The sequence below is a fragment of the Astatotilapia calliptera genome, chromosome 14, assembly GCF_964374335.1.
Source record: "Astatotilapia calliptera chromosome 14, fAstCal68.1, whole genome shotgun sequence".
Taxonomy (NCBI): domain Eukaryota; kingdom Metazoa; phylum Chordata; class Actinopteri; order Cichliformes; family Cichlidae; genus Astatotilapia; species Astatotilapia calliptera.
Window position 1 is genome coordinate 5,878,157 of NC_137435.1, and position 11,900 is coordinate 5,890,056.

Consider the following 11,900-nt stretch of genomic DNA (forward strand, 5'->3'; position numbering starts at 1 on the left):
GATTGTAAGCAGCCTATTCACTTTGAATAAATCATCAAGGATAAGGAAGGGAGGACAGTAGCCAGTTTACAGAAGAGTCCTACCGTCAAGCTCCTCAACAGAGATGCTGGCCAACACATCGCTGTCACTGTCGGACAGCGAGCGGCTCAGGTAGTTCCCCTTGTAGAGCAGGCCTGCCGTTACATGGTGGAACGGCATCTTCTCCCTGAGAGACAATAGAAGAAATCATTTAGACAGCAGTGAGGGTAGAAAAGAGGAGCTGTACAGGAGTCTTCTCTCTTGGAGGATTAATTCCAAAAACAAACAAACCATTAAAAGCCCACCTTACACATTTCTAAAAACAGCAGCTTCTGTTTGTGACATTTCATGGTCCCCACAACATCACTGTAGAATTGACTTATTAGGGTTTCAAATTAGCCACAGAAAAAGAAAAAACTGAGAATTGATTTGCGAGCTGCGCAGGTTCCCTTTCAAACAAAACTTACAATTAAGTCAAGAAGAAAATAAGAAATAATCAGATTTTAAAGCGACAGTTTCGCTCATTTGTGACTCTGGCACTGCTAAAACAAATCCAATAGGCGCGGCATAAACATGCTTCATAAATGAAACAGAACTCATTCACTAAATGGAAAGTAACACAGCGTGTAGCTCGAGGTGAATGTGCTGAATTCATGTCTACGTTAGGTGCATATGAGCATGCCTGTGTGCAATGTAGGTGCAAATGAGTCTGAAGTAATTAATTATTCAATAAATTAAAGCTCAAGGGCACAGGGGGAAAGTAAAAGCACTGAGATCTTAGTGATAAGATCTCCGACAGGATTTCATCTAGATGAGCCCTTTGAGGAAATGCTTCTTTGACATAATGGAGGATTTTTAGAATGAACTGAATGATCTGCACCAAACTAAAGAATCACATTTTTCATTGTTTCATCTCCTTTACGGGTTAAGTTGACAGCAGAGCAGAGTTTCATACATCTCACAGTTATGAGAGCTTAGACAAAAATATTTAGAATACATCTAAATGTGAAAAGGGAAAAGATTTTACACTCTTAGGGTTACAGTAATTTTATGCCCTCAAAATCTGTTAGTTTATATTTAGAGGTTTTTATGACAAAGGCATGCTGCTCATTCTTCTTGCAAAACCAAAATAACAACAACCATAAGCCAGGGGTGATCTTTTCTTAGCCTTCACTGAAGGTTTTAGAGGAGTTTATAGTTATACATTAATATTTCCCTCTTTGTTTGTTTCTTTTATCTCGAAAGGTTTATTTTCCTACATCCTGCAACAACGATCAGCCATCTGTCGCCTCGCAGTTCACAACCGGCCTCTGCATCTTGCATGTTTGTCAGTTTAATAAGCATGCACATCAAGACGTCTGCAGCTCCACCTATTAGGAGCAGCTTTTTCTTGCGCGTAATGTCAGGATTTTTCATTTCCTAATTCATCAATTATTCAGCCATTTCTCAGCTGTCATTTTGAATATTACAATCATCCCTCTTGTCCGCTCTTTCAACTTTATCGCTACGAGCCAACCCACATGATATCAGCTGATTTACACAGGTACTTTTCTGCATTTGTGTTGCCTGGGGAACTATTGATCAGAATGGCTACCATGTAAGGGCGACTTTCAATTCATATCAGAAATCAACACATGGCTTATTATGATAACAAGAATCATATTGAAAATATTTTGAAAGCAGACAATGGAGACACAAATTAATTAAAAGGCAGTTTGTGGTGCAAACTTTTGGTTTTGTAGGATGAAACAGCACTGTGTGTACTCTCAGGGTGGAGGGAAATTGTGGCTTCCATTGTGAGTTTTCTCACTTTCATTAGATTCTGCATTCAGCAGAAAAGCTCACACTAATCAAGACTAAGAATGAATGACATAATGACACTCAGCAGCAGAAATCCAATTCTTACTTTTTACATTCCTGGGATGGTTGTTGAGCATCTTAACAGGTAGTAAGAGTTTATGTGCAAGCTAGAATTATTAGTCTGTTGGATTGCTGGAATTTTAAACACCAGCAGTAATTAAATTGTTGAGTTGTTATTATTATTATTTTTTTTAAATCAGTCATCTGTGTACCTGATCTCACCAAAAACCCAGTTTAGTAGTTGTTTGGTTGAAAATGAATCACATGGTGACATTTTTTCCTTAAATTCCCTAAATCAAGCATGACCTTTAAGTTATACTAGGTTTAACCTGGTATGCTGCTGTGGCAGACATATTCAATTATTTCCACACATTCATAGAGTAAAGAATCATTTTAGAATACATAAATGAAGCATGATGTTAGTTCAAGCAGAGCACTGAAGTCAGTGGTATTAGCCATTTCAGATCTTCACACGTTTCAATCTGACACTTCCCGCTATCACTCTGCTGATTCAGTTATGCCCACACCACTCCATCACAATTCCTTCGATCTCTTCCTCATGTGCTATTCATGCTATCATTTGATTTGACTAAGATTTGTTAAATTAAATGCACACTGTAAAACACTTCCTGATAGGTTTGTAGAGGAATATACTGTCTTGTGTAAATACTGGCTACTTGCAGTCTTCCTACCACTGCACATATTTATGGTGTAATACAGTATTTTTAGTGACAGTGGAAATTAATGTAAATGTTAAAATTGAAATAGCTGACTGACATCTTACAGTTAATGGCACAAAATATTTATTCATGCCAAATATGTCCATTTACGTTTCAATTTCAAAATGTAAAGAAAAAAAACGACTATGAAATATAAAAATAAATATAGACTAATGTAATTACACATCAATACGGTACGGAGCCCCGCAAGGGACATGGGAGAAAAAAAAAATTAAGACGGACTTTTGCGAGATCTCGCAAAACAAACTCGGGATCTTGCAAACGTTTTAGCCGCATTCTTCGGAGGCCGCCAGCTCAAAGCCGACTGGGAGGACGGTGTTCGGCTGTAGTAGGTCTCGACCTCCCGTTAGCTTCGAGATGGTGCGTGTCAGACATCTCCGAAAACGTTGGAGCACTTTTTCAAATATGTGATCTTCTAATCCGAGCAGATATTTGACGTTTACACAGCTATATTTACGCCTCAAAATATTTTAAAAGTTTATTTTGTGACCCAGAAAGAGTAATATTACAACTAAGTAGCTGCCGCCATTGTTGGAATTCAACATTTGCGAGATGTCGCAAAACTTTTGCGAGATCCCGAGTTAGTTTTGCGAGATGTCGCAAAAGTTTATCGTAATTTTATTTTCTCCCATATCCCTTGCGGGGCTCCGTACATCAAGGCTATGGGACATTAAGAAAGGATACGATTTAGATAACACTTTACTAAAATATCTCAAGGATATGGTGTTTAATAACGGAAAAGATAAAGTGTGAAATAATGTGCTGAGACCATGAAACACTGACCTTCAACCCCTTAAAAAGACAGTGTAGAACAGAGCGCTTCACAGTTTTCAGCATCATTAGATCTGATTAAATTGATCAAGGTCTCAGCTGAAGAAGCTAATTTGCCCTTCAGGAACAAAGCATGCAGTAATCACTTAAATCAGAAGTGATCTTCCCTTCATCTAATCCTTACTCTCTGCATGCTGTGATATATATATATTAGATGAACGGGAAAAGGAGGCAAGATCATGGAATTTAATACTCAGATCGAGTGCCTGATAAAAGTGAACCACAGAAATCAGCAGATGTTCCTGAGGATTTTACTGAAATGGCACAGAATGACAAATTCTGTATATGTATTTGAAGATGGACGATTACAAACCGTTACAAACAACTGGTTTCACTCGTTTACTTATTTAAATCACCGATTGTTTTAGAAATATTACAACATGATCCGCTCGAATGTCATCACTGCGCTCGTTCTGACTGACAAAAAGCCTAAAATCCAGCTCACAATGACAAAGAATTAAGAAAAGCACCATATCCTCACACATTTAAGAGACCATCCATAAAGCAATTAATCCACTAATTGTTTCATTTTTACTAGAATGGATTAGAAGATATTTTGCCCAAAAGTACATTTTATGTAAATTCACAAAAGAACATGGCACTAAAAGCAGATGAAACCCGCCCTTTAGTTTTATAGGATAGTAACTCAAATTTTACAATAGGTTGAGGCCATTAGCTGATGCTGTTACACAAAGTGACTTTCAGTCTGTGAGGGAATGAGCTAGGAGTCAGAATCTGGCTCAAGGACAGTGTATGAATTGACTGAACACTATTGTTGATGTTCGCACTAGCTGTGATTAGACCTGTGGCATTTAATCATGGGCCGAGCGGTCACATCAAGAGTCTTGATTTTTTAAGAGGTTCTGTACTAAAGGTGACAGCTAAATATGACAGGTGAGAAGGAGTTGGTCACAGATAAAAGTCTGAAGTCTCTAATTTTTTTAGATCCTCAACTTTCATCCCAAAGATAAAAGTAATAAGATTAAAAGCTCAAAAAAAGAACACAGAACTGTTCTGCAATGTCTAACCACAAACCTTGACATTAAAACTTAACCACGAACATGATTTTAAAAACAGATCTTCCTCAGATGGATAAAAGTCCATGAATGTTTTTAACAGTCATGCTTTAAAAAAAACAAAAAACAAAAAAAAGGCTGAAGTTGAGTATGAGCAAAGTGAAGCTCATGTTTCCTTTTTTCATGATTAAAGTTCCCACAGATGACTCATGGTAGATGGTTGTGTAAATACGGATGACAATCAGTAATATAATAAAGACATTTTAAAAGCCACTTTTTATTTGAAGGTGGCAACTCTAAGAAAATTAAATGCCATTTGGAGCATTCACAGCTTTGTTTTCAAAGCATTTTAATCACTTTAAATATTAGTATTACACATTAGCTGAAGGGAGAACAAACTATTAATGCACCAATTTAATACTCTTAAGACTTTCTAGTCCTGTAAAGACTGGGTCACTGCAAAAATGAACCCTATTACACCTGAGACATAAATAAAATCTCACTAAAGTTGCATGCCTTACGGGGAAAGCATTACTTGTGCTGACACTTCAAGGATAATACAAAGGTGACATGACTAATCAAAACTGTTTGACCTCAAAGGAAGAAGCAGGAAGCTGCAATTATGCAGCTGCCATTAAAATGTCTTATGTCCTCAAATAACTGGCAGGAAGACATGACGAACTCATTCCACTGCAAACTGTCCATCAACTGGATGCCAAAGATTACAGTCACAAAAAATGTTGAACATGCACATCAAAAGCCAAAACAATCCCAAATGTTAAAAATTATAAACCACTAAATATTTCATTTTTATGGGCAGATACTCTCCAAATGCTCTTTTTTAATGTTTGTTTGAATATAATGGAATTGAGCTGTAATAAAAATACGTTCTTTCAATTCAATAATTTTCATACCATTTTAGCACTACAATTTAAGCACAATGGACTTCCATTTAAGGTGTATTCATGCTGTAACTGTATGTAAATGTCCAGAAACAGTCACTATCTCTCTGAACAAAAAATATATGATGTGATATAAATGATCAAACTGAGTTTCACCAATATACTGATGCTTTGCCTCATAACTATACAAACAACTCAGTCCCTTGAATCCCTCACCTCTCTTCTCCTATAAGAAATCACTAATTGACCCATGACCGCATCAAAAAGTGCAAAAGCAGCCCGTCCTCATTTCTGAGGTTTCACGTTTGAAAAAAAGCAAAACCTGATGAAAGAGCACAGCCTTACTCAGAGCTTCCTGCATGACAAGGAGGCCAGATGGCAATTTCTTACATCAGACCCTGCAGCACAACAGCCAACAGCAATGGGCCAATACAGAGCGGGATATGAGGAGAACAATGTGTACCAACAGCAGCCGCTCCAGCCACAAGATCAGCTTCGTAATGGACATAATACAGTGACAGCTTTGTGTAAAAATACATTCTCCATCAAAGATGTAACAGCAAAACAAAACCACCTGATGCGATGTCACAGACTGAAGTTTGGCTACACTGGCAGATTTCTTGAAAAGGTCCAACCACAGAAATAAATGCAGCGGAAACTTTGTGTGTAGTTAGATCATTTTTCATCACAGAGATTAAAATGAGAGCATAGTCTGTCAACTGGTCATAAAATAAATTGCCAATTAGAGAAATGACAGATGTTAAAATAAAAACAATGAAAAAAATAATAATTTCCAGACCAAACCAGAAGTTGGTCATTTCGGTTACAATGGTGTTTCTGTGGTGTGAGGCTCTTTGGTGCCATCTGATGACTCAGTTTGTGTAAACACATTGACCATAAGACGATATTATACAATACAGCGAATGCACAACACAGCTGCTAAAACAGACCTGAAAACAAAAGTCATGGTGACACTTATTTAATTGCCTGTTGCTTTTGATCATTCAACTTTATCTATTCGAATGGTGTGCAAGGTGACAAGTCACAACAGGCAATGAAACAAATTTCTGTTGAAATCATAACGTGAAAAACATTTCCATTTGTCAATGAAATATGGACTTTTTGTGAAATTAAATTATGGCTCTATGACTTCCAGTGCCATCGACTGGGCAGCAAAGGCACACAAGGGGTTTAAACATTGGCCAAGTGAGTGCAGAGCCAATTCATCAAACCATCACTACAAAGCTGAATTCAATCTCCAAACTGAGAAAAGAAAAGACGGGAGTGTTCCACAGAAGTGCCACCTCTCTGCACATATTATCAGCTGCTCCCTGCAGCAACAGACCATTTCTCTGTTTCTCCCATATGATGATTCTTACCCACACTGGTGGCTGAGATTGTACTCTGTAGGATACTGCAGCACAACAGGCTCTCTTGCCGGACTCTCCACCACGTCCACTGTCCCATCATCCCTCAGGTATGGGTTGCCCGGCAAGTCTCCATTTACCTCCGCATGTGTCTCTGGCGATGGCATGCTGGAGGGCTCCACCATCTGAGGATCCGGCTCTGTGACCTCCTCCTCCATCAGTCTTTTATATGCAGTGCCTCCAGCAGCAGCACAGTGCCTGTCCACAAACCACTGAACCCGGCTGCCTCCACAGTTTGGGTTTGTCCCAGAGCAGCAGCATCAGTTCCCTGAAATCCGTTGTTAATATTTGAGCAGTGAGAGCAGCAGGTACGGTAGCTCCTCTCACACTCCACTCTTGGCTTCTTACTCACTCCCGCCGTCCCTCCCTCTCCTGTCTGTCTCCCTCGTTCTCCCCCTCCCTCCTTACTCGCTCGCTCACTCTACAGCGCAAACATTCCTCCACATGGGGAAATGGAGTGAGGGCTCATTAGTGAGTCCCGATGACAGACTCAGCTCTGCTTGCCTGCCTGCGGCTGTACTGGCAAAGTACACACGGAGAAGCTACAGAGAGGGAGAAAGGGCGAGGCGAAAAGAAAGGGAGAGATACAGAGGAAGAAAAAGAAAATAAAGACACGTGAATTATTAGAGATTAATTAGAGACGAAAACAGACGAAAAACAGGGAAATTGAAAGAAAAATGATAGGTAACGTGAAAAAGGCTGAAAGGGTGTTTTTGTACAGACGGTCCCAATAACCCAGTGGGTTTTGCTTACAGTGCGCTCTGCAGGTCTACACGGGGACCTGCTGGGAGAAACCACAGAGAGCGGAACATGTTGGGAGAGTCTTATAAGAGCGTGCGCCACCGTGTGGAGCAGGAGTGCGCGCTGGACGCCTCGCAACAGGAGGATGGGGATGGTGGAAGGGGGGCGGCGTCCCGGCAGGGGGTCCACAGTGAGAAGTCCTTCCTCACATCGACCCAAGATACATACAAGACAGACACTTTCCGCGCTTTCTTGTCATCAGTGTGATAGAAATGACATTTTCCAACAGCTACCATCATCACTAACAGCATCCACCCTCTCATTTAAACACCTTCAGCTCAGATCTTATGCTGTTTGAGTCAAAGCTCACATGCGTCTCAGAAACACCTACTTCAGTCGAAAATATATCTCAACCCGATTTTGCTTAAGCTAAACCACATTCATGTTTTTGTTTTTTTAAGGAACAATGTGCTAGACTTTATTAGACTGAAATCTTGCGCAAATGTCAGTGCATAGAAGGGAAAACGAAGTATCATGCGGACTTATGTTCAAGCCTATTTTTCACCCAGTCTCCACAGTGTCTGCATAGGCACAAAAAACTGCAGCGAAAATCACCCGCAGATTCTTACGAGTGGACATCCGCTGGTTCTGACGGGGCCAAACAACAACAGGTGTGGGGCTGAGCGCAGCACTTGCGTGATTAAATGTGGACAAAGAAAAAAAATCCCCATTTTCCAATGATACGCTGCAGCCAATTCATTGCCCAGTGAAGATATTTTATACCCTGAATTCCACTGCTTACCTCTGAGGCTGTTAGATGTCTGAAGGTGAGCTGTCAAATCCGTTAATCGATGCTCGCAGTAGGCTCCAGTTTAGAGACTTGGGGTGGACTCCTCAATCAGCCGTGTCGATCGATCCTGACGACGGTGATCCTGTTGATTGCTTTCTTATTAGTTAGTTATTCCTTTGTTTTGACAGTGCAGCGTGGCCATGCTACACCGGCAGGGCAGCGTGTGTTTTAATAGCTTCTGAAGTCCAGCAGCAGTTGGACACATCTATTCGAGTTGCACTTTTTTGCCAAACTCTCAGCATTTAAAATATTTTATCATCTAGCTGTAGCCCCTAATACTCACAGAGACTGCGGAATCTAATAAAAAAAAATCACTGCCCTGGGTCTGTTGTTTCAAACTCACAATCCAAGGAGTGAAGATCCACACACACAAGTGCCGAGCGTCAGTACGATTGATGAGAGCAGCCCAGTGCCCAACAGAGACGCTTCAATCCAAACCAATACGCAACCGAGCAGGAAAGCAGCGGATTGGCTGTTTTTACTTGTTTGCTTATATCGTGGTCTATCGTCTCATTTTCAAGCGGAGGAAACACCTGCACCGTTTTGAAAACACCTAACCGGACACATTTCTTCTGGTTACCCCGCCTCTTCTCCGAATTTCAGACGTGACATCGTGCCAAACCAGCCAAAATAAGTTTGTGTGTTAGGATTATTTCAAATTAATTTACTGCCAGCAACAGAAAACATATTTCCTAATACATTCTGTTTCCAATACAATACAACAATTTCTCTTCCCTGCTCCAATATTCATGTATTTGCTCCTCAGAGAGCTTAGTTTTTACAGGTTTTTCACCAACGCTCAGTCATCATTTCTGCCCTGCTTCACCAAACAAAGCCTTAATCACACATTCTCTCTCCACTTCAGACTGCTGAACAATGGCTTATGTTTACCAGAACCCAAAACAAGACTGATGACTAAAAACGGCAACAAACTCTCTGATGAATGACTGAATATATCAGAAAGGCTTGCAGTGACATTCTGCAGGTGCAGTGTGTTCTTTTGAACAACATGTCTCCTTAAGAAAAAGAGAAATTTATAATGAATGAAGTTCAGAACTGAGCAAAGACATGCATTTACAGAATGAAGTTATCCTGTATAGGAGTAGAAGTAGAAGAAGAAGAAATCTATAGCTGAAAGCTGCTGCTAAAAATAACGTTACTATCCTGATATGTCGCCCAAACAAAAAGCTAAAGCAATTCTGATTATTAGTGCACTGCCAGACAGTCATCTACCATACAGTATAATATGATGTGAAGAAAGAAAGACCCCTAAAAAGCCCATAAGAAAAGAAATGGATGTATTTACTTCCCATTGTGTCATTATTAGTCTTTTTTTTATGATGTGTCTCATTAACTAAAAGGCTTCCCAGATTTTTTCCACCCCTCTGTTTATCACTACCACCACCACATTCCCAAATTTCTTCTTTTTCACTGCACGCTATTAAATGTCCATATTTGGTGCACTGATCATGTATATGATATATTGCCTTAAGGATATTAAGGCCAGCATTTCAGCAACCGGAGGCCCCAGCTTTGTTGCAATACAGTACGTGAAATGCTTTTTTGATGATTATTTGCAGCCTCTATGCATACAAATACAAAATTTTAACCAAATGTAATTTTACCTTGACATTTTTTTCAGTTCTGAGGCAGTGTTTATATACAGAAAGACTATAACAATGGGAACTTATCTCCAAACGAGTCGCTAAAGTAATTTAAAGAAGCTGACCAGTAATGAAAATAATACGTGGTTTTCTGTTCAATAATGATTAGAAGTCAGCGGCTGTTTTCTGCTGAAGGCTACGAGGCTGACGGCAGAGCTCTTTCCACACACCCACTCACTTTCTTTATTCCTATTCCTGTCAGTTTAATCAAATGAATGCCTATGTCTAACAGAGTATTGTATGTTTAATAGTGGTATTCTAGATTCAGGGTAATGTGCCCACTAGGAATGCCAAAGGACAAAAAAGGTCCTGCCAAAAGTGCCACCCACGTTTATACTGTCAGGGTTGCAACAATTATTTTTCACATTTTAAGGCATTTGGAAGGAGTCACCCGGTCTGACTTGGAGTGAGTCAGCAGGCAGACAATTTGGTTACAGTGTAGTCTGAGAAACGCTGGATGTACTGCATATTGACTAATAACAGTTTTCTCCAATAAACATGAAATTCCTTTTTATCAAGCGAGCACAAAACCCCGTGCATTGCAAAGCTGCCACGCACTGCATGGGGTTATTAGAAGCAAGTGTACATGTGACTCTTGTTCAAGAAGGTCAAGGCAAAAACAAAGGTTTTATACACAGTCCATGATCTGTTACAGACTATCAAGAAACTACTTGTGAATATAAAAGATGGATGAGATCAACACATCTGTTAGTGAATCCTGTTTTCATGTCTTACGTTGAGTGGTTTCAATGTTGCCATATTGGTGTTTTGAATCCAGATGTGATGAGGGAGGAGCAATGTGAGGGACAGTGCTTGTTTTTAGGGTCACAGCTTGTCAGTAACACAGTATACCTGCCATGACTATAATGAGGACCAGAATTTATAAAATTAATGTCTCATTATGTTCAGTAATGTTTCCTCAACACATATCTACTGTGTTGCTGCTCTGGACTCTAGACATCAGCAACAGGCAGAAATGTTTTTATGAAACAGTTCATTTTTTTTTTTTTTTTACAGTGTCCTGTACATTGCAATCAGAGTAGAGAAATCACCCTGATCCAGCTGATTGTGAGTTCCGGTGAGGTCTATTATTTACCTGCAGATTGACCCTCATGCTGTTAGAAGTGCATACATAAATACTCTTTGGTAGGAACAGCCTGTAACTCCGTAGCTGCTTAAATACACTGTGACACCAGCATTAGAGGGTCACTGTTTGGATTTACGTGGATGTTGTGACAAAAATATATTCCATTGATTAAAAGGAGCTTATAGGATGGGAGTTATGCTGGTTCTGTGAATGTAAAAACAACAAGAGAAGACAAACAACTAATCCAACTCAAGATTATCTTTTGTTTGTCTTATAACTACTTGAAAAGGAGCTTCTCATTGAGGCTGTGCTATAAAGAAACCCCTATAATAGGTAAACAAGTAAGCTTGGTAGGTCATTAACCAAGCAATTTAGAGGAAGTATGTTTGAATAAATTGCAGTCTTAGCAGTTTTTTTCAGCTCTGGGCTTAGGATACACCTCAAGCAGGCAGCGTTGAAAGCTATTTTGATATTAGCTTTTCTGCACACACACATCCGAACATGCACATACAGCTACCATGCATCACGAAACCAATCTGTGCTTAGTTCAGCCAAAGAAAGCTCATCACCATGAGGTGTGTGTATGTGCATGTGTCAGTGGGACAGCATTTCTGAGCCTGTGTGTGTGTGTGTGTGTGTGTGTGTGTGTGTGTGTGTTCTTGATGGAATGAGTCACAATGTCTCTGGTTTTGCTGTGGCTTCATGTAACTTTTCAAAATGGAATCTAATGCGTCAATTCATCTGCTCTGGATTTGCTGAAACAA

The 11,900-nt window shown here is 39.8% G+C and overlaps 1 protein-coding gene across 1 annotated transcript in view; it reads right to left on the reverse strand.

Annotated features, from left to right (window-relative positions):
- LOC113036012 (calcium-binding protein 8) overlaps positions 1-7,843 on the reverse strand; it is a 57,180-nt gene extending 49,337 nt beyond the window's left edge. The window contains exons 1-2 of the mRNA XM_026191992.2: positions 6,747-7,843; positions 84-205 (exon numbers count right to left, since the gene is read on the reverse strand). Of these exons, the coding sequence (XP_026047777.1) occupies positions 84-205; positions 6,747-6,952 (328 nt within the window). The 5' untranslated portion in view covers positions 6,953-7,843. The remainder of the gene's footprint in view (positions 1-83; positions 206-6,746) is intronic.
- Between the last annotated feature and the right edge of the window lie 4,057 nt (positions 7,844-11,900).